The sequence below is a fragment of the Elephas maximus genome, chromosome 2, assembly GCF_024166365.1.
Source record: "Elephas maximus indicus isolate mEleMax1 chromosome 2, mEleMax1 primary haplotype, whole genome shotgun sequence".
Taxonomy (NCBI): Eukaryota; Metazoa; Chordata; class Mammalia; order Proboscidea; family Elephantidae; genus Elephas; species Elephas maximus.
In genome coordinates, this window is record NC_064820.1 from 80102596 (window position 1) to 80128567 (window position 25972).

The 25972-nt window shown below is 37.1% G+C and overlaps 1 protein-coding gene across 4 annotated transcripts in view; it reads left to right on the plus strand.

Moving 5' to 3' along the window:
- Positions 1 to 25972, plus strand: part of POLK (DNA polymerase kappa) — an 87325-nt gene that overhangs the window by 32083 nt on the left and 29270 nt on the right. For all 4 annotated transcript variants that reach the window (XM_049865861.1, XM_049865869.1, XM_049865878.1 and 1 more), the window contains 2 exons: positions 19919 to 20071; positions 21866 to 21997. In XM_049865861.1, coding sequence (XP_049721818.1) covers positions 19919 to 20071; positions 21866 to 21997 — 285 coding nt within the window. The remainder of the gene's footprint in view (positions 1 to 19918; positions 20072 to 21865; positions 21998 to 25972) is intronic.

Here is a 25972-nt window from a genome sequence, read left to right on the forward strand (position 1 = left end):
ACATGCTAACTAATTAAACTAGAAAGTAATTTAAAATGTAATTGTGTTATATTAAAACAAAAAGTCATATCAAAATGGATCAATGACCTAAATATAAAAACTCAAACCATAAAACTGTTAGAAAGCCTAGGGACAATGCTTTAGGACCTAGTTTTTGACAGTGGATTCTTAGATTATGATACCAAAAGCATGACCAATAAGACAAAATAGATAAATTGGACTTCATTAAAATTAAAAGCTTTTGTTCATCAAAGGACATTATCAACAAAGTGAAGAGACAACTTACAGAATCGGAGAAAATATTTGGTAATCATGTATCTGATCAAGATTTAATATACAGAATATATTAAAAAAAAAAAAAAAACTCCTATGACTTAACCACAAAAAGGAGTAACAACCCAATTAAAAAATGGGCGAAGGACTTGAACAGACATTTCTCCAAAGGATATATATATATATATATATATATATATGATCAATAAGCACATGAAAAGTTGCTCAACATCATTGGTCATTAGAAAGATGCAAAGCAAACTACAGTGAGATACCACTTCACCCTCATTAGGATAGCTATTATCAGAAAAATGGAAAACAAGTATTGGTAAGGATGTAGAGAAGTTGGAATCCTCATCCATTTTGGTGGGATTCTAAAATAGTGCAGCCACTTGGAAAATAGTTTGGCAGTTCCTCATATGTGAAACACAGAGTGCCATATGACCCAGCAATTCCACTCCTGGGTATATTCCCAAAAGCTTGAAAGCAAGGACTCAAACAGATACTTGTATGACAATGTTTACTGCAATATTGTTAACAATAGCCAGAAGGTGGAAACAGCCCAAGTGCCCATCAACAGATAAATGGATGAACAAAATGTTGTATATCCATGCAATGGACTGTTACTCACCCATAAGGAAAAATGAAGCTCTGGTACATGCTATGATAAAAATGAACCGTGAGAACATTATACTGAGTGAAATAAGTCAGATACAAAAGGACAAATATTGTATGATCTCATTTATGTGAAATATCCATACTAGGTAAATAGGCAAAAATTTATTAGTGGTAACTAGGGGCTAAGGGGAAAGGGAAATGGTTGTTACTGCTTAAGGGGTACTGAATTTCTGTTTAGGGTCTTTTCCACCACCCAGGAATTCCTGTTTAACACTAGATATTATTAATCTTTTAGTTTTTGCTAGGGTGATGAAAACCACTTGGAAGTGGATAGCGGTGATGGTTGCACAACATGGGGAATGTAATTAATATCATTGAACTGTACTCTTAAAAGTGGTTACAATGGCAAATATTTTGTTCAATATATTTTACCACAATAAAATTAAAAACACAACCCAAATGTCATACTAGGGTAGAATGCCAAATGTGCATGAATTTTTGAGAGAAAACACAAAACTTCTAAAAATTTGGGGGTTTTTGGATTCTCCTTCAGGATCTTCAGAGGGTAGATACTCAAAGTTTTCTCTGCTATAAAAAGTTATATCAGGAGAAGATTTTAGGGAGAACCAAGTGAACCCATGCTGCAGGACACCCTGTGGTGAACTGACGACCCGGAGCAGTCAGAGTTCTGCTGGTAAAGCTAAAGTCATGGCCAAACCCATTTATTCTCTGAAAACCTGATCCAGTGTTGATGAAGCATTTTAAGCTATGTCATAGAGATAAAATTATAATATTAATCTAATGTGCTACAAAATCCTTCTCTGACACAGTTCAAAGATCATAAATTTTGTTTTCTTTCCCAAACTATAAAGTGGCATTTTTTGATAAATCCTTTCCCAAAACATGAGCTAATGTTTATTTTCTGTGTTAAGTGGCCTGCTATCATGACAAAACATGATTTGCCTGCCAAATCATCATTTGTAATGCTTCATAGCATTCCACTGTATGGAGGTACCATAATTTATTTACCCAAACTTGGTTCCAGTTTTTTGTCTTATACACAGTCCTGTGAGGATCTTTCTTACTCACATGTCTCTGCACTCATGCCCTATTATTTTCACCAAAGATTGTACCAGTTTGCATTTTGAACATAAGAGTTCAAGTTTCCTGTCATGATTGTTTAACACTAAACCAACCAGTTGCCGTTGAGTCAGTTCCAGCTCATGGCAGCCTCACGTGTATCAGAGTAGAAATGTGCTCCGTAGAATTTTCAGTGGTTGATTTTCCAGAAGTAGACCAACAGGTTTTGCTTCCAAGGTGCCTCTGGGGAGACTCTAATTTCCAGGCTTTCAGTTAGCAGCTGAGCACATTAACCTTTTCCACCACCCGAGAATTTAGATATTATTAACCTTTTAGTTTTGCTAATACAATGGTGTGAAATACTATCTTACGATTGTTTTAATTGGCCTTCCTTTGATTATAACAGAGATAGTCCATCTTTTCACACACTAATTAGCTGTTAATTTTTCATTCTTGTGGGAATATGCTCTTCATTTCTGTTTGTTAGATATAGGCTAAGTTACTGGCAGAGAAAGCCCCAAAATATGATGGTTTAAATAACCTAGCAGTTATGTAGTAGGTAAGGAGTTCCACCTGGTAGGGTGGCTCGGATTACCATGGTAATTTAGAGGCAGGTTCTTTATATCTGTTGTTTTATCACCCCCTAGTGTTAACCTAAACTTATCTGATTTGACAAAACTGGGTCACCTCCAACACATATTTCAGCCCCCGGTAAGGGAGAGAGGAGCCCTCATGACGCAGTGGTTAAGCACTCGGCTGCTAACGAAAAGGTTGGAACCAGCAACAGCTCCACCGGAGAAAGATATGGCAGTCTGTTTCCATAAAGATTACAGTCTTGGAAACCCCACAGGGCAATTCTACTGTCCTACAGGGTCACAATGAGTCGGCATTGACTCTATGGCAGTGGAATAGGGTTTTGGTTGCTAAGGGAAAAAGAATAAGAAAAATATACTGTCTAGCTGGGTGATCATATGCCCAGCTAAAAACCTATTACTGAGTTAATGCCACAGGAATAGACAAAATGGAACAAAATAGAGAGCCCATTAACAGAACTCTGCATGTTTAGAACTTGATCTGTGACAGAGCTAACAGTATAGATCAGTGAGAAAAAGCCAGAGTATTCAGTAAATGAGGCAGAATGTGGTACTTTGGCCTGCTCTACATGCAAGAATACATTTCAGGCCCCAGACATCATTCAGTCAGAGCTTTCTGCTGACTTCCAGTTCAATCTAAGAGAGACTAAAAATTCAAGCAATTAGGAAATGTATAGGATAATCAGTAATCAATATGGAAGAAAAAAATTGGATCCCTACTTAAATCATACCTAAAAATTAATTAAGTATAAAAAGCCCTGGTGGCATAGTGCTCAGCATGTGTAGCTATTATTAAAAATAATATCCTTACTGTATGAAAAAGGACCCCTGGTGGCTCAGTAGTTAAGCACTTGGCTGCTAACTGAAAAGTTGGTGGTTTAAACCCACACAGTGGCTCTACAGAAGAAAGACCTGACTGCTGTAAAGAGTACCTGACTGCTGTACTTATGGAGCAGTTGTCCTGTCACTTGGGGTTCCTATGAGTTGAAATCAACTTGATGGCACGTAACAGTAACAATAACAAAAAGCAGAACTATGGAAGTGTGAGAAGACAATACAGGGGAATATCATCATGACTTCATGATAGGTAAGGATTTCTCAAACATGACTGAAATGGCAAATCATAAGGGAAAAGAATGATTTTGACTAAATTAAAATCAAGAATTTCTGTCTGTCAAAACAAACCATGAAAAGAATGAAAAGATAGGCTATAAACTGGAAAAAGGATATTTGTGACATATATAACTTAAAAAGTACTAGCATCTAGAGAATATAAAGAACTCCTAAAAATCAATGAAAGAAAGGAAAACTACCAGTAGAAAATGGTCAAAAGTTCTGACAGGCACTTCACAGAAGGGGAAATGCAAATATCCAATAAACATAATACAGTGTTCAACATCATTGCAAATCAGGGAATTAAACCCACAGTGATACCAGAGATACCAGCATGAATCAGAAATAAACCCAGAGATATCAGTTTATGCTCATCAGATTTGCAAAACTGATAAAATTAGACAGTACCAAGTGTTGAAGAGGATGTTGATTAAAAGGACTCTTATTTTACAAGTTGCCCTATTACCCAGTATCCATATTCCCCTGTTAATAAGAGCTTTGATTTTTAACTAGGTACATGGCCACTCTGAATAAAGGCTATTTCTCACCTTCTTTGCAGCTAAGTGTGGCCATGTGACTAAGTTCTGTCCAATGGGTTATAAATGGCATGTTTAATTTCTGGTAGAGGGCGTGTTCTTCTCCTTTTCCTTTATTTCTTCCTGTGGCTGGAATGTGGAGGTGATAACTGGGGCTGGAGCAGCCATCTCGGCCCATGAAATGACTTTGGGAAAGGAAATCACTCACAGTGGAACAGTAAGATAGAAGGAGCCTGGATCCCTAATCACTATGGAGCACCATCCTAGCTCTGGACCAGTCATCTCTGAACTTTTACATGAGTGTCTTAGTTACTTAGTGCTGCCATAATAGAAATACCGCAAGTGGATGGCTTTAACAAAGAGAAATTTATTTTCTCACAGTGTAGTAGGTTACAAGTCCAAATTCAGGGTGTCGGTACCAGGAGAAGGCTTTCTCTCTCTCTCGGCTCTGGAGGAAGGTCCTTGTCCTCAATCTTCCTGTGGTCGAGGAGCTTCTCAGGTGCAAGGAACCTGTGTCCAAAGGACGTGCTCTGTTCCTGGTGCTGCTTTCTTGGTGGTATGAGGTCCCCAACTCTCTGCTTGCTTCCCCTTCATTTTATCTCTTGAGAGATGAAAGGTGGTGCAGGCCACACCCCAGGGAAAATCCCTTTATATTGGATCAGGGATGTGGCCTGAGCAAGAGTCTCTAATCCTTCAAACCACAGATGGAGATTATGATTTACAACACACAGGAAAATCACAAAATGGAGGACAAGCACACATGGCCTAACCAAATTGACACATATTTTGGGGGGACACAATTCAGTCCATTACAATGAGACAGAAATAAACATCTATCATGTTTAAGTCACATACACATACAAAAAAGAGAGAATATACAGTCCAAAACAATATCCTTTGCCCACATTTCTGGAGGAGTTTGTATCTTTTTCTGTTGATGTATAAGATTTTTTCATATATTGTTGTTGTGTGTTGTTGAGTTGATTCTGACTCATAGAAACCCTATAGGACAGAGTAGTACTGCTCCAAAGGGTTTCTAAGGCTGTAATCTTTACGGAAGCAGATTGCCACATCTTTCCCCCACAGAACAGTTGGTGACTTTAAACTGCCAACCTTTGGGTTAGAAGCTGCACCACCAGAGCTCCTTTTCATATTTAAGGATGTTATTTTTTTTCTCTGCCATTTGTTGTAAATATATTGTTTGTCTTTTAATTTTGCAGGTTTTCTTTTTTTCTTGTACCATTTTTAAATGTTTATGTAATGAAATCAAACGTTTTTTCTTCATGTTTTTTTTCCCTTGGCTTTGGTATTGTGCTTGGAAAGTTATTGTCCACAACCAAGCCTTTTTGTACTTTAACATTTTAGTAGATTTTGTTACATTCAAATCTTCAGTCCATTTGGAATTTGTTTCAATGTGAAGTGTGAAGTATGTTTTTTCCTAAATAGTATTACCTATTTTCCTAAATGGGATTATTTGTTTTTCCCAAATGGTAACATACTTGTTCCGGCATAATTTATGGACTCATGAGTCCATTTTCCATTGACTTGAAATGAGGTACTTCCATATACTAAATTCCCATTGTGCTTGGATTTGTTCTGGGCTCTTCTGTTGTAATCATTTGAACCTCCTTGTGTCAGTACCATACAATTTTAATTATTGAACAATAATAATATAGCTTAATATTCTCTCTCACTACTTTTCTTTAAAAAAATTGCTTTTCCTCATACATCGTTTCTTCCAAATGAACTTAAGCATCATTTTATCAATTAAAAAAAAATAATTCCATTCTGTATACAATAATGTTATTTTAAAATGTATGTTAATATTTAGTTTACATTCTGGATCTTTTTTGGGTTTTATTGATCTGTATGCTACAAATGTCTTCAGTAAAGTTTTAATATAATCCTTATGAATGGTACCACATAACTTTTTGCTGTTCATATTGTTTTTAAAGTCATATCCTTAAATATGCTTGTAATCTGAAGGAATAGAAAATATTTTATATCATGTAGCGGAACATCAGATTTGTTACAGTTTTAACTGACTATTTCATGGGAGGTTCTCTGGCATTTTATGCAAGGGGAATGGCAGGAAATGTGTTTTATGTTTATTGTTAAATTGTTTCATTTGTTGAGCTTCCTCTAAAAGAAGTTGTATAAATAGGAGGGGATGGAGGAAGTTCTGAAGGGTCGAGAAGTTCTGAAGGAAAAATGATGTTTTCTTGGGAAATGTGTCTTTGTTTTAGAGTCATAAAATTTCCAAATCCTAGATTTTATTATATGTGATAATAAGATAGTATGAACTATTACTGGTGTAGCTGAGGTGAATAACCTCCATAAGCATGAACTCCCATGATTTAGAACCTCTCTAAGGTACTTAACAGTATTCCCCACTCCATCTCACCCTCATTAGACTTCTTGAATTTACTTAATATCATTTTTATAGCTGCCTAAACATCTTGTAATGTGGGCTCATAAACTAAATAGACAAACATTCATGTTATATTAGATGGCAACTACACAGCAAATCAGTGAGTGCATTTTGACCATCTTAACAATCAATTTTATTAACTTGGATTTATTCAGTAATCTTTAGGGAAATATGAAATCAAGAAAATTGAAAACAATACTTCTGAAATAATCTAAATCTAACAGAGATAGAGGGAATTTTTTTAAAGGAAACAGAACATAATATGGATATAAGGGATATCACTGAAGTTCAGTTCGAGTTTAAATCAGCATTAAAGACTTTCTAAAATCCTGTTTTAGGGAAGCATCATAAGATAATGGAAAGAGCAGAGGCTTTGAAGTAACCTGGTTTCCAGGTCTAACTCTAACTTAAGGCAAATTACTTGATCTTACTGAGCTTCAGCTTCCTTGTCTGTAAAATGGGATTAATAATTATTTCAGGTTTATGTTGACCATTAAATAAGTTAACGTAGAAGCACTTAGCATATTGTATAACTTAAATAATATACTCAGTAAATGTCACTTCTGCTTTTAAAATTCTAGGTAACGTCATTAAGGCATTACGTGGTTATCTCTTAATTCTTTCAACAACGTTTTAAGGTTGATTTATTCCCACTTTACAAGTTGGGAACGTAAGGATTAGTGGGGTTAGCACGCCCACTGTTACGTAACTAGTAAGTGTCAGATCTGGGACTCAGACCAAAGCCATATTCTTCACCACTGTGGTGCACACTGGTTCTCAGCAGTAGCAAGAAGAATAACGTACATATTAGAGACTCAGATCAGGACTTAAGTCATTTGGAAAGGATAATTGTGGTAGGGAGAATAAAAGAAAGGGAAACATGAATGAGGATTTCAGCAGAAGAAACTTTAAAAAGCAGTGGTAATGGCATCTGGTAGATATAGAAAGAGAAGGGTTCAAACAGGGGTGACAAGTGAGATATATAGTAAAGGAAAGTGGGATGTGTGAGTCATGTAGTGGGGAGGTTCCATTTTGGCAACTGTACACTTGCTTTAAGCACAGAAAAGAGAATAGATGGCTGAAGAAACTATCATAGCATTAATATGTGAGTCTGAGGAGAATTTTCTCAATTTGATTTTCTTTTTTATTATCTTTTTCCTTTCCAGATGATTCAGGGTTAAAATATTTCTTCTGGCCCTCCCTTATTCTCATCCAACACTCATATCTTAGGCATATTTTCTGGGTTAATACGGAGTAGTATTTTTTAATCTACTCCTTTTTTTCTTTTTAGTTTCCATGATTTGTTTGCATCTAGTCCGGAAGCTATCATCTAGTTTAAAATCAAGGCACTGTAAGAAATAGTTGTTTTAATCTGCATAGTAAATTGGAGTAATGTAGAAGAGCTCTGTCTATTAGATATGGTGTCTTACTGCCTTCTCCAAAATTTTACCACTGATACTGCTTTCTCTTCATTAACCAACTTTGTATCAGTATCAACTTCTTTTCTCCTACCAGTTTTCTCTCCCTTTTTCTTTTGTGGGGAAAGAATTTAAAGTAAATACAATCTTTCTCCTAAAAGAAAACTTGTAAAGGAATTTACAATTTAGAATCTAATTGTAAATTCTGAATTTACAATTTAGAGTCTTACCATAGGAAGAGCAGGAAAAGAAATAATGTTAAATTCTATGGCATGGGAGATGGAGATCTAGTTAAGTTACAGAGAAATATTTGAGCTGGTCCCTGAAAACTTATTGTTGACAGAGCTAGGAAGAACATTCCAGACAGAGGAGCAGCCTCAGGAAGGCACAGAGCACCTCAGGTCTTTCAGTGAGTTATAGCCTAAATAGGAGCTGGCCTTCTGCAGAGTCTCACAATTTTTTATAAGAGGAGTTGTAGGCTTAACCTGCAGCTAGTTATCAGCTAGTGTCTCAATAATGCTAAGAAGGAAGCCCAGGGGGAGAAAAAAAATTCTGCAGCGTACAGGTGAGGTTGAAATCCAAAAAAAATCAAACCAAACCTGTTGCTGTTGAGTAGATTCTGACTAATAGCAACCCTATAGGATGGAGTAGAACTGCCCCATAGAGTTTCCAAGGAACACCTGGTGGATTCAAACTGCCAACGTTTTGGTTGGCAGCCATAGCATTTAACTACTATGCCACCAGGTTGAAGTCCACTGGGGCCGGAAAACTGAATTATACCCCTGTAGCTCTCCACCTTTGAGGAAACATGCTATAAAGAATCTCCACATGGATGGAAGTTGCTTTTATTCCAGAGATCACCCCTACTTGCTCATTTTTGGTGTTTTTTTCCTCTGTTATTATTATTATTATTATTATTATTGTTTTGTTATGCAGATATCCATTGGTCCTTTTGGTAATAGATTGCATTTATTGAGTTTACTATGTGCTCTATCTCGATAGCTTTTTTCTCTCTTCTCTTAATGATTTCATTTTAATGGTCTTGGCTTTATTTGCCTTCATTTTAAAATCTTACCCATTTAGTTTTTTTCCTAACCATTTATTTCTTAAATGCCTTTCTTCATTTCATTTTTATTCAGTCTAATAATTTAGAACTTTATATTTTATTCTTAATATCCGATTTAAAAATTCTTATACTTTTTGTTCTGTTTGGTTTTGTCTTTTTTTTAACCCTCTTATTTTTTTAGCACATTTGCTTTATCTCAATCTCCTTTCTCCTCTTTTTATTACTTTTTATTTTATGATTAGTTTATTTTATACTACAGAAAAACAAAATCTATAACAGAACCTCACCTGAAGGCCCATACAGGGTCATCGCCGAATAAACTTGTACCTTAATTACTATGAATTCCTGGTTTCCTAATTTAGGGTTACAACAGACTAGAATGTCTTACTTGGTAAAAAAGTGTTCCTTATCTCCAAGAATATAGAAGTTCATAGGAGAAAGCTTAACTAAGTGTTTCTGTCTTTATTTTACCAACACTATCTGTTAGAGATGCTTTCATATCAAGTAACAGCAAACTAACTTACAGTAATCTCCTTTTTCCACATTATAGAAAGTCTAAGTAGGCATTCCAGGGCTGGTACAGTCATTCCTTTATGTTGTCATGAACTTACCAGACTGCCTATCTTTCCATTTTTCAGTCCTGAGTGTATTAGTGTATCACCTCATGTTTGTAAGATGACTGCTATGGCTCCAGACATCATTGTCAGCATTCAAGGTAGAAAAGATAAGAACACAGCACTAGCTCACCTAATCCCTTTTATCAGACTAGGAAAAGCTTTTCAAAAGCCACCCCCACCTTCATTCCCCTTGCAGCAGACTTACTTCTATGTTTCATAGATCAAAACTATCCCACAGCACCCCCAGATAGAGGGGAAGTTGGGAAAGGATTAGTTTTTTCAGCCTCTGTAGTAGAGGCAGGAAACCCTTGTGGCATAGTGGTTAAGTGCTATGCCTGCTAACCAAAGGTCAGCAGTTCGATTCCACCAGGCACTCCTTAGAAACTCCATGGGGCAGTTCTACTCTGTCCTGTAGGGTTACTATTAGTTGGAATCAACTCGAGGGCAATGGGTTATAGTAGAGGCAGGCCAGAGAAAACAAATGGTTGGAAATGGGTGTATCTGCTACATAAACCTTATTTTTTGACCTACTTTGGTTACTTCTACCCCCTTTCATTTCTCTTTCCTCTTTATCAGTCAAGCTCATTCTCTAAAGAGATAAATTTTTTAAAGATTAGGATTCTTCACCCTATTATATTTGGCATATATATTGAAGTTTCATGAAAAGAATAAATTACAGCTTTTCGATTTTGATTTGTATACACTAAAGTTTATCAAAGTTTAGCATTATAAAAGCAGTTCTGCAAAGGGAGTATTTACACGTATGCTTTGGTACTTTCCATCAGAAAGTACTGTTGGGCATAATTATATGCCAAAGAAGTATATCTTTTGTTGTACATTTCCTTTGTTGCTATTTTAAGACATTAATATTATGAGTCAGATGGGAGTTGTTTATTTTACCTAAACTGAAGCTTCCAGTTACAGTAAGTTCTCCAAATTTATAAAGCAGTAGAATCATTCGATACAAGTAGTTGAAATAGTTCATTTATTCAACAAAATTTATTAAGCACGTATTATGTGCCTCCATTCTATTAAGTCATTTCCCAGTCATAGCGACCCTGCTTGGTCTAAAGTCAGGAAAGGTGTGCATCAGCGTTGTGTCCTTTCACTATACTTATTCAGTCTGTATGCTGAGCAGATAGTCCAAGAAGCTGGACTATATGAAGAAGAACACAGCATCAGGATGGGAGGAATACTCATTAACAACCTGCAATATGCAGATGACACAACCTTGCTTGCTGCAAGTGAAGAGGATTTGAAGCACTTACTGATAAAGAACAAAGACCACAGCCTTCGGTGTGGATTACACCTCAACATAAAGAAAACAAAAAAAATCCTCACAACTGGACCAATAAGCAACATCATGATAAACACAGGAAAGATTGAAGTTGTTAAGGGTTTCATTTTACTTGGATCCATAATCAACACCCATGGAAGAAGCCGTCAAGAAATCAAACTAAGCGTTGCTTTGGGCAAATCTCTTGCACAAGATGTCACTTTAAGGACTAAGTCCACTTGACCCAAGCCATGGGATTTTCAGTCACCTCATGTGCATGTGAAAGCTGAGCATTGAACAAGGAATACCAAAGAAGAATTGATGCCTTTGAATTATGGTGTTGCTAAAGAATACTGGATATATCACAATTGCCAAAAGAATGAACAAAGCTCTCTTGGAAGAAGTACAGCCAGAACACTCATTAAAAGCAAGGATGGTGAGACTTCATCTCACATACTTTGGATATGTTATTAGGAGGGACTAGTCCCTGGAGAAGGATGTCATGCTTGGGAAAGTAGAGGGTCAGCAAAAAAGAGGAACACCCTCAATGAGATGGATTGACACAGTGGCTGCAACAGTGGGCTCAAGTGTAACAACAGTTGTGAGGATGGTGCAGGACCAGGCAGTGTTTCGTTCTGTTGTATGCTGGGTCGCTATGAGTCAGAACCGACTGGACGGCACCTAACAACAACAACATTATGTGCCTGAGTGTATTGAGAGATGAAAAACTTTGTAGGGAATGATATTTGAGAACTGATGCCTATGTTCATGAAAATAAAAGCAATTACCACCATTAATAAATAATGATAAAGTATACATAAAATGTGGTTGAATGGATGGACAGACAGACAAATAGGTGACTTCTCTTTGTTCTCGACTGTATTAAAAATCAGTTTTATATCCAAAGGAATATGTATGTTTTTACCAAAAAGTACCTCACGTAGAAATTGAAACAATAAGGAAAGTATGACGCTTATGCTCATCAAAAGAGAAGCTAAAAAGAACTATTTTAGCTGAAGGGAAAGACAACACACAATACAGGAGAGGTCAGAACAGCTGGACTAAACCAAAAGCAGAGACATCTCCTGAATAAACTGAATGCTTCGAAGGCCAGCATAGCAGGGGCGGGGGTTAGGGGACCATGGTTTCAGGGGACATCTAAGTCAATTGGCATAATAAAATCTATTAAGATAACATTCTGCATCCCACTTTGGAGAGTGGCATTTGGGGCCTTAAACTCTAGCAAGCAGCCATCAAAGATGCATCAATTGGTCTCAACCCACCTAGATCAAAGGAGAATGAAGAACACCAAAGACACAAGGTAATTATGAGCCCAAGAGACAGAAAGGACCACATAAACCAGAGACTACATCAGCCTGAGACCAGAAGAACTAGATGGTGCTTGGCTGCAACCGATGACTGCTCTGACAGGGAACACAACAGAGAACCCCTGAGGGAACAGAAGAGCAGTGGGATGCAGACCCCAAATTCTTATAAAAAGACTAGACTTAATGGTCAAACTGAGACTAGAAGGACCCCAGTGGTCATGGTCCCCAGACCTTCTGTTAGCAGCCAAGACAGGAATCATTCCCAAAGCCAACTATTCAGACAGGGATTAGACTGGACAATGGGATAGAAAATGATACTTGTGAAGATTGAGCTTCTTAGATCAAGTAGACACATGAGACTTTGTTGACATCACCTGTCTTTAGGGGAATGGGAGGGTGGAGGGGGTCAGAAGCTGGCCAAATGGACACGAAAAGAGAGAGTGAAGGGAAGGAGTGTGCTGTCTCATTAGGGGGAGAGCAGTTAGGAGTATATAGCAAGGTGTGTGTGAGTTTTCATATGAGAGACTGATTTGCTTTGTAAATTTTCACTTAAAGTGCAATAAAAAAAAAAAGAGAGAGAGAGAGAGAACCTAAAGACTGGGAATAAAATTTTGGCAATGACACATATCTGACAACGGTCTAATCTCTAGATTTATAGAAAACTTCAGCATCTCAACAAAAAACAAACAATCCAATTGAAAAGTGGGCAAAGGACATGAAGAGACACTTCATCAAAGAAGACATTTAAGCGGCTAATGAACACATGAAGAGATGTTCACAGTCATTAGCCATCAGAGAGATATAAATCAAAACTACAATGAGAAACCGTCTCGCCCTGAGAATAATGACACTGATTAAAAAAAACAGAAAACAACAAATGCTGGTGAGGTTGTGGGGCAATTGTAACTCTTATATACTGCTGGTGGGAATGTAAAATGGAAAACAGTGTGGCACTTCCTTAAAAAGCTGGAAATAGAAATAGCATATGGTCCAGCAATCCCACTCCTAGGTATATATCCTAGAGAAGTAAGAGCTGTGACACAAATAGACATATGTACACCCATGTGCATTGCAGCATTATTCATAATAGCAAAAAGATGGAAACAACCTAAGTGTCTATCAATGAATGACTGAATAAACAAACTGTGATACATACTTACAGTGGAATACTGTGCACAATAGAGAATAATGACGAATCAGCAAAACATCTCACAATGTGGATGAATCTGGAAGGCATTATGCCAAGTGAAGTAAGTCGATCGTAAGAGAACAAATATTGTATAAGACCACTATCATAAAAAATCAAGAAAAGTTTACACGTAGAAAGAAACATTCTTTGATGGTTACCAGGAATGGGAGGGGGAAGGAGGGATAACCACTAGATAGTACATGTATTAAATCTGGTGAAGGGAAAGGCAATACATAATATGGGGGAAGTCAGCAAAACATGACCAAGGCAAAGGAAGACACCAAAAGGTACCTAAGAATAAAGGGCAAGTATGTTTTTTTTTTTTTTTTATGGTAAATATTCCCAGTGTCTGTCAGTTTGTCATACTATGGGGGCGTGCATGTTGCCATGATGCTGGAAGCTATGCCACTAGTATTCAGATACTAGCAGGGACACCAATTATAGACAGGTTTCAGCTGAGCTTCCAGACTAAGACAGACCAGGAAGAAGGACCTGGCCGTCTACTTCTGAAAAGAATTAGCCATTGAAAACCTTACGAATAGCAGGAGAACATTGTCTGATATAGTACTGGAACGTGAGCCCCCCAGGTTGTCAGGCATTCAAAAGACAACTGGGGTGGAACTGCCCCCTCAAAGCAGAGTCAACCTCAATGATGTGAATGTAGTCAAGCTTTCGAGACCTTCATATGCTGATGTGGCACGTCTCAAAATGAGAAGAAACAGCTGCAAACATCCATTAATAATCGGAACCTAGAATGTACAAAATATGAATCTAGGAAAATTAGAAATCATCAAAAATGAAACACACAAACATCAATATCCTAGGCATTAGTGAGCTGAAATGGACTGGTATTGGCCATTTTGAATCTGACAATCAATATGGTCTACTGTGCTGGGAATGACAACTTGAAGAGGAATGGCGTTGCATTCATCATCAAAAAGAACGTTTTAAGATCTATCCTGAAGTATAACATTGTCAATGATAGGATAATATCCATACACCTACAAGGAAGACCAGTTAACACGACTGTCATTCGGATTTACGTAGCAACCGCTAAGACCAAAGATGAAGAAATTGAAGATTTTTACTAACTTCTGCAGTCTGAAATTGATCGAACCTGTAATCCAGATGCATTGGTAATTACTGGTGATTGGAATTGGAACGTTGGAAACAAAAAAGAAGGACCAGTAGTTGGAAAATATGGCCTTGGTGAAACGATACTGGAGATCGCATGATAGAATTTTGCAAAAAAAAAAAAAAAATTTTTTTTTTTTTAATGACTTCATTGCAAATACCTTTTTTCACCAACATAAACAGTGACTATATACATGGACCTCATCAGATGAAATACACAGGAATCAAATCGACTACATCTGTGGAAAGAGATGATGGAAAACCTCAATATCATCAGTCAGAACAAGACCAGGGGCCTACTGTGGAACAACCATCAAATTACTCATGCAAGTTCAAGTTGAAACTGAAGAGAATTAGAACAACTTAACAAGACCCAAAGTATGACCTTGAGTATATCCCACCTGAGTTTAGAGACCATCTCAAGAAAATGTTTGACTTGTAGAACACTAATGACCAAAGACCAGACATCAAGGACATCACACATGAAGAAAGCAAGAGGTCATTAAAAAGACAGAAAGGAAAGAAAAGACCAAAATAGATGTCAGAAGAGACTCTGAAACTTGATCTTGAATGTCAAGTAGCTAAAGCAAAAGGAAGAGATGATGAAGCAAAAGAGCTGAACTGAAGATTTCAAAGGGCGGCTTGAGAAGAGAAAGTAAAGTATTATAATGACATGTGTAAAGACCTGGAGATAGAAAACCAAAAGGGAAGAACGTGCTTGGCATTTCTCAAGCTGAAAGAACTGAAGAAAATATTCCAGCTTCAAGTTGCAATAGCGAAGGATTCTCAGGGGGAAAATATTAAACGACACAGGAAGCATCAGAAGAAAATGGAAGGAGTATACATAGTCACTATACCAAAAAGAATTGGTGGACATTCAAGAAGCCCAAGCTGCACTGAAGGCATTGGCGAAAAACAAGGCCCCAGGTATTGACGGAGTATCAGTTGAGATGTTTCAACGAACAGATGCAGTGCTGGAAGTGCTCACTCGTCTATACCAAGAAATTTGGAAGTCAGCTACCTGGCCCACCAACTGGAAGAGATCCATATTTATGCTCATTCCCAAGAAAGGTGATCCAACCCAATTCGGAAATTATCGAACAATGTCATTAATATCACATACAATTAAAATTTTGCTAAAGATCATTCAAAAGCGGCAGAAGCAGTATATCAACAGGGAACTGTCAGAAATTCAGGCCAGATTCAGAAGAGGACATGGAACCAGGGATATCATTGCTGATATCAGATGGATCTTGGCTGAAAGCAGTGATTACCAGAAAATGTTTACCTGTGCTCTATTGAGTATGCAAAGGCATTCAACTCTGTGGATCATAAAGGATAACATCGCGATGAATGGGAATTCTAGAACACTTAACTGTGCTCTTGAGGAACCTGTAAATAGATCAAGAGGCAGTTGTTTGGACAGAACAGGGGGATACTGTGTTGTTTAACTCCAGGAAAGCTGTGCATCAGGGTTGTATCCTTTCACCATACCTATTCACTCTGTACGCTGAGCAAATAATCTGAGAAGCTGAATGGGGCATCAGGATTGGTGGAAGATTCATTAACAACCTGTGTTATGCAGATGACACAACCTTGCTTGCTGAAAGTAAAGAGAACTTGAAGTACTTACTGATAAAGATCGAAGACCACAGCCTTCAGTATGGATTATGTCTCAACATAAAACAAAAATCCTCACAACAGGACCAATAAGCAACATCATGATAAGTGGAGAAAAGATTGAGGTTGTCAAGGATTTCATTTTACTTGGATCCACAGTTAACACCCATGGAAACAGTAGTCAAGAAATCAAAAGACACATTGCATTGGGCAAATGTGCTGCAAAAGACCTCTTTAAAGTGTTAAAAAGCAGAGATGTCACTTTAAGACTAAGGTACTCCTGACCCAAGCATTGGTATTTTCAACTGAGTTATGTGCATGCAAAAGCTGGACGACAAATAGGGAAGACAGAAGAAGAATTGACGCCTTTGAATTGTGGTTGGCAAAGAATATTGAATATACCACGGACTGCCAAAAGAACAAACCTGTCTTGGAAGAAGTACAACCAGAATGTTCCTTAGAAGCAAGAATGGCGAGACTCTGTCTTACATACTTTGGATATGTTGTCAGGAGAGATCAGGCCCTGGAGAAGGACATCATGCTTGGTTAAGTACAGAGTCAATGAAAAAGAGGAAGACCCTCAAGAAGATGGATTGACACAGGGGCTGCAACAATGTGCTCAAGTATATCAAGGATTGTGGGCATGGCGCAGGACCAGGCAGTGTTTCATTCTGTTGTGCATATGATCGTATGATTGCTATGAGTCAAAACCGACTTGACAGCACCTAACAATAATGACTACATGGTAAATACTGTAACATATAATCCTGCAACAACAGTAATATCAAATAGAAAAATTTTAATGGCGACATAGCTAGGTATGTATGCTAAATAGGTGCAGGAGGTCCCATGGAGTACACCTGTGTGCATATATAGGTAAGGTTATGGATATTTCTACATACATATTTGAATGTGCCACATGTATATTCATATATATAATAGAGCACATAGGGGGCACAGTTATGGAAACTTTTTAGAAATAACCAAACATGGGACTGAATTACTGAGCTGAGGGCTAAGGACCATAGTCTCAGGGGACATCTAGGACAATTGGCATAATATAGTTTGTAAAGATAATGTACATCCTAGTTTAGTGAGTAGCATCTGGGGTCCTAAAAACTTATAAGCACCATCTAAGATACATCTATTGGTCTCTACCTGTCTGGAACAAAGAAGAGTAAAGAAAACCATAGATTCAAGAAAGCAATTAGTCCAACGGACTAATGGCCCACATGAATCACAGCCTCCTCTAGCCTGAGACCAGAAGAGCTGGATGGTGCCTAGCTACCACTCCATACTGCTCTGACCAGGGTCACAATAGAAGGCCCTAGTTAGAGTAGGAGAAAAATGTAGAACAAAACTCAAATTCATAGGAAAGACCAAACTTTGTAGTCTCATGGAGACTGGAGGAACCTGAGTAACTATAGCCCTAAGATGCCTTTCTAACCTAGAACTGAAGCCACTCCAGGAGGCCACCTTTCAGCCAAATAATAGTCTGGCCTATAAAATAAACAATAACACCCATGAGAAATGTGCTCCTTAAAACAATCAACTATACAAGAACAAAGGGCACATTTGCCCAAAAGCAAAGATGAAAAGGCACAGATAATTGGAGATGGGGAACCCAGGATGGAAATGGGAAGAGTGCTGACACATTGCAGGAATGGCAGCCATTGTCATGGAACAATTTGTATATAAATTATTGAAGAGAAATTAATTTGCTGTGTAACATTCACCTAAAGCACAATAAAATATTTTTGAAAAAAGTAAAAATCACCCAAAATCCTGTTTAACCTTTCAGTGAGCATCTTTACAGGTATTTCTTTAAGCATCTATGCATCCACAAAGATATCTGCCTAGAATTCTAAATAAACTAGCATCATATTTTATGTGCTTTTGTAAATGAATACAGATTTATTTTATTATGACTCTGCCTATTCTGTAACGTACATGTACATGAATTTATTCAACTGCTTCTTTGCTAATAGATATTTAAATTGTATTTGATTTTTACACGTTGTATAGAACTTTCCCATGAAAGAATTGTGTGTATATGTGCGTGACTTTTCATATTTGTGCGGTTTATCTCCATGGGGTCATTGCCTAGATACAGGAATGATTCTTCCAGATTTCTTGACACTATTTTGAAAATAATTCATCTGCCTATGGTGATTTGTAAATGCCACCTTCATCATTTACCAAATTACTTCTGTCTTACTCCCCGATCCCTCTGGATGCCTACAGAAATAGCAAACTATTTTGATGATTACTCATTGCCATCAAGTCAATTCCAAACCATAGCGACCCTGTAGGACAGAGTAGAATTGCCTCATAGGATTTCCAAAGTTGTAAATCCTTATGGAAGCAGATTGCCCCATCTTTCTCCCCTGGAGCGGCTGGTGGGTTAAAACTGCTGACCTTTCAGTTAATAGTCAAGTGCTTACACTGTGCCACAAGAGCTCCCGTTTTGATGATTAGAGCCTTTGAAATATGTTTTAATGATAGAAATGTTCTCTCATTTTGACACACAAAAAAATGAACAGTTATCTAGCTTTAAGATTATGTAAAAGTTTAGCTAGAGGGCAGGGAAGGGAGCCTTCTTCCTGAGGGTTTGGTGGAAGAGAAATCTATATAGCTTCCTTCAATATCTGAAGCCACTTTTTCTACCCTCTCTGGGTGTTTGAGGCACAAGTTGTATGTATCAATTTAAGCAGACATATCCGAGTACATTCAACATACCTGGATGCAATCATGGTACAGGCATGATCTCTACATGGGCTGCTATTAAGCCACACAACACATTTTTCTGTGCACATCACCACATTTCTAACTTATGCTTGTGCTATTTCTCTAGACATTTTCTATTGACGTCCCTATTGATAATAGATGAGGATTTGACTTTATCATACCTCCACCTACTTCCTCTCTCTTAAATTCAATTTCTTGTACCATTAACTATAGATAATGCCTTTTGGCTTCCCACTCTAAAAAATATGGATGTTAATTTACCCTTTCCTTTTTCTCACTTCTTTCCTTTTTACTTGTCAGCTCTGTAACCTCTACTTTTCATTTAGTTAAGGTTGACAACTATTACATTCTCTTTGGTGGAACTGGGGTGGGGGTGCCGTACATTACTCAGGATTTTATCTTCTCAGGTCATCCTACCTCAAATTGGAACAACACCCCCCCACACACACGTACACACACATATGCACACCTACTTACCAGCTCCTCCTTCCCTGATGTGTTTCTCACCACTTTTAGCATCCTGTGTTTCCTTAATTTTGCTTATTGCCTGCCCCACTGGAATATAAACTCTATGAAGCCAGGGATTATTGTTGTTTTCTTCATTGCTGTATCCACAGTGTGTAGAACCGTGCCTAACACATAGTAAACTTCCAATTATTCTTTGTGGAATTACTCAGTAGTGTGAAATATTCACTATCATATTTTGCATGTATTATGGTATCATTTAATTTAAGGACTCTGGGTACTATGTATAAGTATATATGTATGTATTTATTCAGATACTACTGGTACCAACTAAAAGTAATGTTAATGTTATAATTAATGGTGTTTAAATATTATGTTTTGTGAAAGTATGTTAACCTCTTCTAAAATATTAGGTTGACAGATTTGCAATGGATTTAGAGCAGAGCCGGGATCTGAACAGTACCATAGTGCATATTGACATGGATGCTTTCTATGCTGCTGTAGAAATGAGGGACAATCCAGAACTGAAGAATAAACCCATCGCTGTAGGATCAATGAGTATGTTGGTAAGTAGGTAAAGATCAGAGACAGAAAGGAAATTTTATAACATACTCAAATAAACCTTATTGATTCACAAAGGGCACAAGGCTTTGTTGAGTTTAACCAGCTCACTATGTATTTTTCTAAGTGCTTTATAAATCACTGATATGCTTTGTTCATGCTCAGTACTGAATCCTTTCAGCATCCCTTGAGGTACAGATTTTTATTTCTATTCACAGATAAGAAAATAAACTCAGAGATGTTTTGTAACTTTCCCAAAGTTACATACCTGGAAAATGGTAAAGACATTGTATCTTTCCATTGCAAATTGAAATTTTCCTAAGTAACTATTCTAGTTAGAATTAAAGAAGAAAAGGAAATGTTATCCTGAGTATAAAGTGGCAAACTATGGCCTACAAGCCAAATCCAGCCTGCTGCCTTTTTTTTTTGTAAATAAAATTTTATTGTAACACCATCACACCCATTAATTTATTATTGTAGTTGCATTAAAAGAGCAGAGTTGAGTACACCTACTCCTCATTTATAACATTTACCATGATAGTAGAAAATCTACTGTCCAACTATTTTGTGCAACAACGATGTGTGTCTGGCAGTAACAAATGCTGAGGTGTGAGGTAAGAATAACACTGGCTGTGACGGTTAATGTTGTCTATCAGCTTGGCTGGGCTATGATTCTCAGTGATTTAGCAGTTATGTAATGATGTAGTTATTCTCCATTTTGTGATCTGATGTGGTCATCCTCCATTTTCTCTTAATGCTGATTTTCGAATAACCTCCTGGTCTTTGGAACCTAATCATGTAGTTGCAACAGACACCATATGATCTGCAAAGCCTAAAGTACTATTATCTGTACCTTAAAGGAAGGATGGCTTACCAACCTGTTCAAGCATAACATTTTATTAATATATTACATTTAGATTGCAGCTGAGTTATTTTTTCCATGGCTCAGAACGTTCACATTGTTATATTTTCTGTTCTAGAACACCCATTAGAGATTAGCACAGTTTTGAGTACTCTCAGTGTTTTAATGTGTCTGAAAAACATAGATGGCAAGTTGATACTGTTATTCTGAGATAACTCATTCATTTGATAGATTCAATTTTGCATTTCTTTCAGTTTTCATCTGAGATTTCAAACAAGGATTCCATTTGACATAGACTATTGCTAGTTTTTTTTTTTGCTAGTATCATCAACAAGATTTAATGAATAATCTATTTTTTTACTCTCATAATTTTTCTGTTCCATCTTCCAATTTGAGTTTTTTCACCAAAAGGAGAATTCAAGTCTTAAGAAATAAAACTTGATTTTTAAAATTTTTTTAAGCTTTAATCTCTTACTATTGGAGACTGTTAGCTGATCATATATTAGACCTTTGATTTTTTTTTTTCCAGGTGAAAAAATTAGCAAAATGCTGAAATAGAGCAAATCCCCAAACTCTATATTATTACTTTCATGTAAAACCACTCATTATCATCCACACTTTGATACATACTATATTACAGGTATGTCTTAAAACTGATTAAATTTAGTTACTAGAAATGTAAGAGAACCTTTTTAGTAGCACAGTCTTGTTTATTACCTGGTGTCACATTGTAAATATGGGGCAGCAGTGGGATAGGGTCCACAGTATAATAATACCGTGGTAGAATAAAGTCAAAGCTTAGTTTGAGACAGTGCCTATAAGAGAAATGTCCTTTAATTGAAAAATGCGCATCAGTAATGTGTTTCTTATGAATACATTGATCAGTATGTCCACTGAGGTTTATATATTCTTTTCCATGTGGTCAATTGTCTTTCAGACTACTTCAAATTACCATGCAAGGAGGTTTGGTGTTCGTGCAGCCATGCCAGGATTTATTGCTAAAAGACTCTGCCCACAACTTATTATAGTGCCTCCAAACTTTGACAAATACCAAGCTGTGAGTAAAGAGGTAAGTCTGGTGTCTCACCCCGTATTTATAGCCCTTCGCTGGATTTCTATCACCTACACAGTCAAATCCAAATGTCTTAGTACATCAGGATTTGGCTGAGCTTATTCCTTCATTCTCACTTCACACCACTTCTTCATCTTGTATATTGAATGCTGAAATGCATTTAGTATCCAGAATACACCATTCAATTTCCCAATTCTTTGCCTTTCCACACATTTTTCAATCTGATCCTGTCTCCCCAGAAAAACTCCAAATTACATTAATTCCAATATAAATTAACTTTTAACTGTTTTTCTTAATATGCAATATAAATTTTGTTCTAGAACTGCTAGTTGGGTTATTTGATTTCTTGACAGCTGCTTCCATGTTTGAGCAACTGCCTCTTGGTCTATGTACAGGTTCCTCATGACCGCAATTAAGTGTTCTGGAATTCCCATTCTTTGCAGTGTTATCTGTAGTTTGTTATGATCCACATAGTCAAATGCCTTTACATAGTCAGCAAAACGCAGGTAAACATCCTTCTGGTAATCTCTGCTTTCAGCCAAGATCCATCAGACAACAGCAATGGTATCCCTCATTCCATGTCATCTGCTGAATCTGGCTTGAATTTCTGGCAGTTCCCTGTCAGTTCTGACTCATAGTGACCCTGTGCACAACAGACTGAAGCACTGCCCGGTCCTCTGTCATACTCTGCCATGCATGTTCCATGCTTTTGTACATAGGGTTGTGATGAGTCAGAACCAATGCAATGGCACTGGTAACAATAATAGCTGAGTTATTAATTTTAACCTCTTTTCCTAATTTTTATAAGGTTTTTAAACAGTAACAAAACTCATGTATTTGCTTTCTTCGTCCCATCATCTGGTGAAAACTCTTATGAGCATTTAATGTTTAAGGAACTGATAATCTAAGAAAAACGGGGATAATCCATTGCTTTGAATAGGATCTCTGAAATATAAACATTCGATTAGTGACTGAAATTTTCTAAACTGTCACATATGAAAAGCTGCCATTTTGTCTTATTTTCATGACAAAAGTAAATGTTGGCCTGTCACGCCAGTGCTGGAACTTAAGTCTTAAATTAAAATTTATAGCGCTACATCAGTATTTTCAGACTGCTGTGGTTAAATACAGCGTATTTTAACTATTGTCTGAATCAAGCCAAAAAAAACCCCAAACCCAGTGCCGTCGAGTCGATTCCGACTCATGGCAACCCTAGAGAACAGAGGAGAACTTGCCCCATAGAGTTTCCAAGGAGCACCTGGCGGATTTGAACTGCCGACCCTTTGGTTAGCAGCCATAGCACTTAACCACTATGCCACCAGGCTTTCCTGTCTGAATCAAACACTTAAAAATCTAGCACTCATTAGCATTTAGTCACATGGGTGGTCTTTAGACTCTCTTACTCTTATTCCATCTCATTTCCCCTAGAAATGACACCCAGAGTCTATGAAAGCACACTTGCCTACCTCTGAAAAGGTGATGGGGGGCAGGACAAGAAGCACACTCACATTTTATTACTGCTTATCTTTTTTTACTGTATCCTAATTAAAAAGAGATAAAATGCTAACCACAAACTTCAGAGACTTTTGACAAGTTTGAAATTCTTTCAGAGACTTTTAAGAAATAATTTTTTTAAGGTCTGCTTTTTTTTTTTTAGTCAGAAACCCTGGTGGCATACTGATGAAGTGCTACGGCTGCTAACCAAAGAAGTCAGCAGTTCAGATCCACCAGGCGCTCCTTGGACACTCTATGGGGGCAGTTCTACTCTGTCCTTTAGGGTTGCTGTGAGTCGGAATCAACTCGACCGCAACAGGCTTAGTTTTTTTGTTTACTTTTTACTCAGTAGAACTTCTAGCAGTATGATAATGAGAACTAATTTGTTTTTAGTTATTGTCTTAATGATCTAGTACTGCCCTAACAGAAATACTACAAGTGAATGGCTTTAACAAAGAGAAATTTATTTTCTCATAGTCTGGTAGGCTAGAAGTCCAAATTCAGGGCATCAGCTCCAGGGGAAGGCTTTCTCTCTCTGTCAGCTTTGGAGGAAGGTCCTTGTCATCAATCTTCTCTTAGACTAGGAGCTCCTCCGTGCAGGAACCCCAGGTCCAAAGGATGCACTCTGCTCCTGACACTGCTTTCTTAGTGGTGTGAGGTCCCCAACTCTATGCTTACTTCCCTTTCATTTTATTTCTTGTAAGATGAAAGGTGGTACAGGCCACACCCTGGGGAAACTCCCTTTACTTTGGATCAGGGATGTGACCTGAGCAAGGGTGTTACATCCCACCCTAATCCTCTTAAACCACAGGCAGAGATTGATATATAGCACATAGGAAAATCACAAAATGGAGGACAACCACACAATACTGGGAATCATGACCTAACCAAGTTGACACATATTTTAGGGGGATACAGTTCAGTCCCTGACAGTTATCTATATTCTGGTTATTTACATAAGTTGGAGAAATCTTTCTCTAAATTTGAACAGAATCTAGCTAGTTTATTTATGGATAACAAATGGGTTCTTATATGTAAATGAACTCCAGCATACATTCATCGTTTAGTATAAATACAGTAGTATTTATGCCTTGGTTACAAAGCTTAAGGAAAAGCCATTTTTGTTTTATCCAGAAGAATGTATGGTAACTTTAACTATTCTTGAAGCTTAAAATGCTTGATTTTTACTGGAACATGTCTATTTTAGTTCTTATAGTAGTATCCTATGCAAAGAAAGTGAGTATTCAACAGTGTCTCTCGGGATACTTCTCATTCAGAATAATCTTAATTGGCTGCCAACTGCAGGCTTCCCAGACTTTCATTTTCACTAGAAAGATTCCACAGAGTACATTATAAAAATGGTTTCTTCTACAAGAACAGAGCTAATTAAGGTACTCTCTGAGTAAAGCTTAGCCAAGTTTTATGTCATCATTTTCTGAAATTCCCTTTGACTCAGATGTTCATAATTATATTAAGCTAAAAAGCTTTCTTTTTATATAAAAAAAGTTTTCACATGATACAGCAGAGAGCTTTTAAATGCTGATGGAAGCGTAACATATTTCAGCAAATATGTTTTTTAAAATACATAATCATTTTGGCAACATTCCCTTTAATTACATTTTTTAATACTTTAGTGGTTAAAAAAAAAAATTCATGGTTGCATGTAACAAAACTATCTTATATAAAAGGTGTTTCTGGATTGTAGCAACTATAATCCTGATATCTGTATGTATTCCTTTTATCCTAAGACACAACTCTAGATTTTTCCCTATCATTTAATGTAGGCATGGGACTATACTACAGACATTGTCAGTTTTTCCATTCCAAATCCCAATAGGTAATTGAGCTTTGTTTTCCTGTATGAATAAATACATTAATATGTATATTGAGTAGAGTTGTATGTGGATGTTATAATTAAATGAAGTAAAACTACTTTCTAAAGCAATAAAGTACATTTCCATTTTCTTAATGGCCACGAGTCTTGATGAGGCATACTTGGATCTAACACAGCACTTTTTAGTATGCCGTCTTGAAACCAACAATAAAAGGTGAGGGAGAATAGGACCATTTCATACCCACTGCTACTTTTGGCTAGTTACCTGAAATTATATTCTTTAATCACTTTTTCTTTGCTAACCAGAATGATGTTGCCTGAGACTCTGAGACTTATTTGAATCTCTTACTATATCTAGATAAACAAACAAAAAACCAAACCTGTTACCATCGAGTCAATTCTGACTGATAGTAACTCTCTAGTGTAAAATAGAACTGCCCCATGGGATTACCTAGGCTGTAAATCTTTATGGAAGCAGACTGCCACATCTTTCTCCTGCGACTGTATATAAATGTGGGTTGCTAAATGGGAATTGCATCAAATGAAGCTATTTCATGGTCTTATACCTTCATGATCTATTTTAATACAAAAGAAAATTTGGACAAATATGCCCTGGCCATGAATTATTTATTCCATAAATCCAT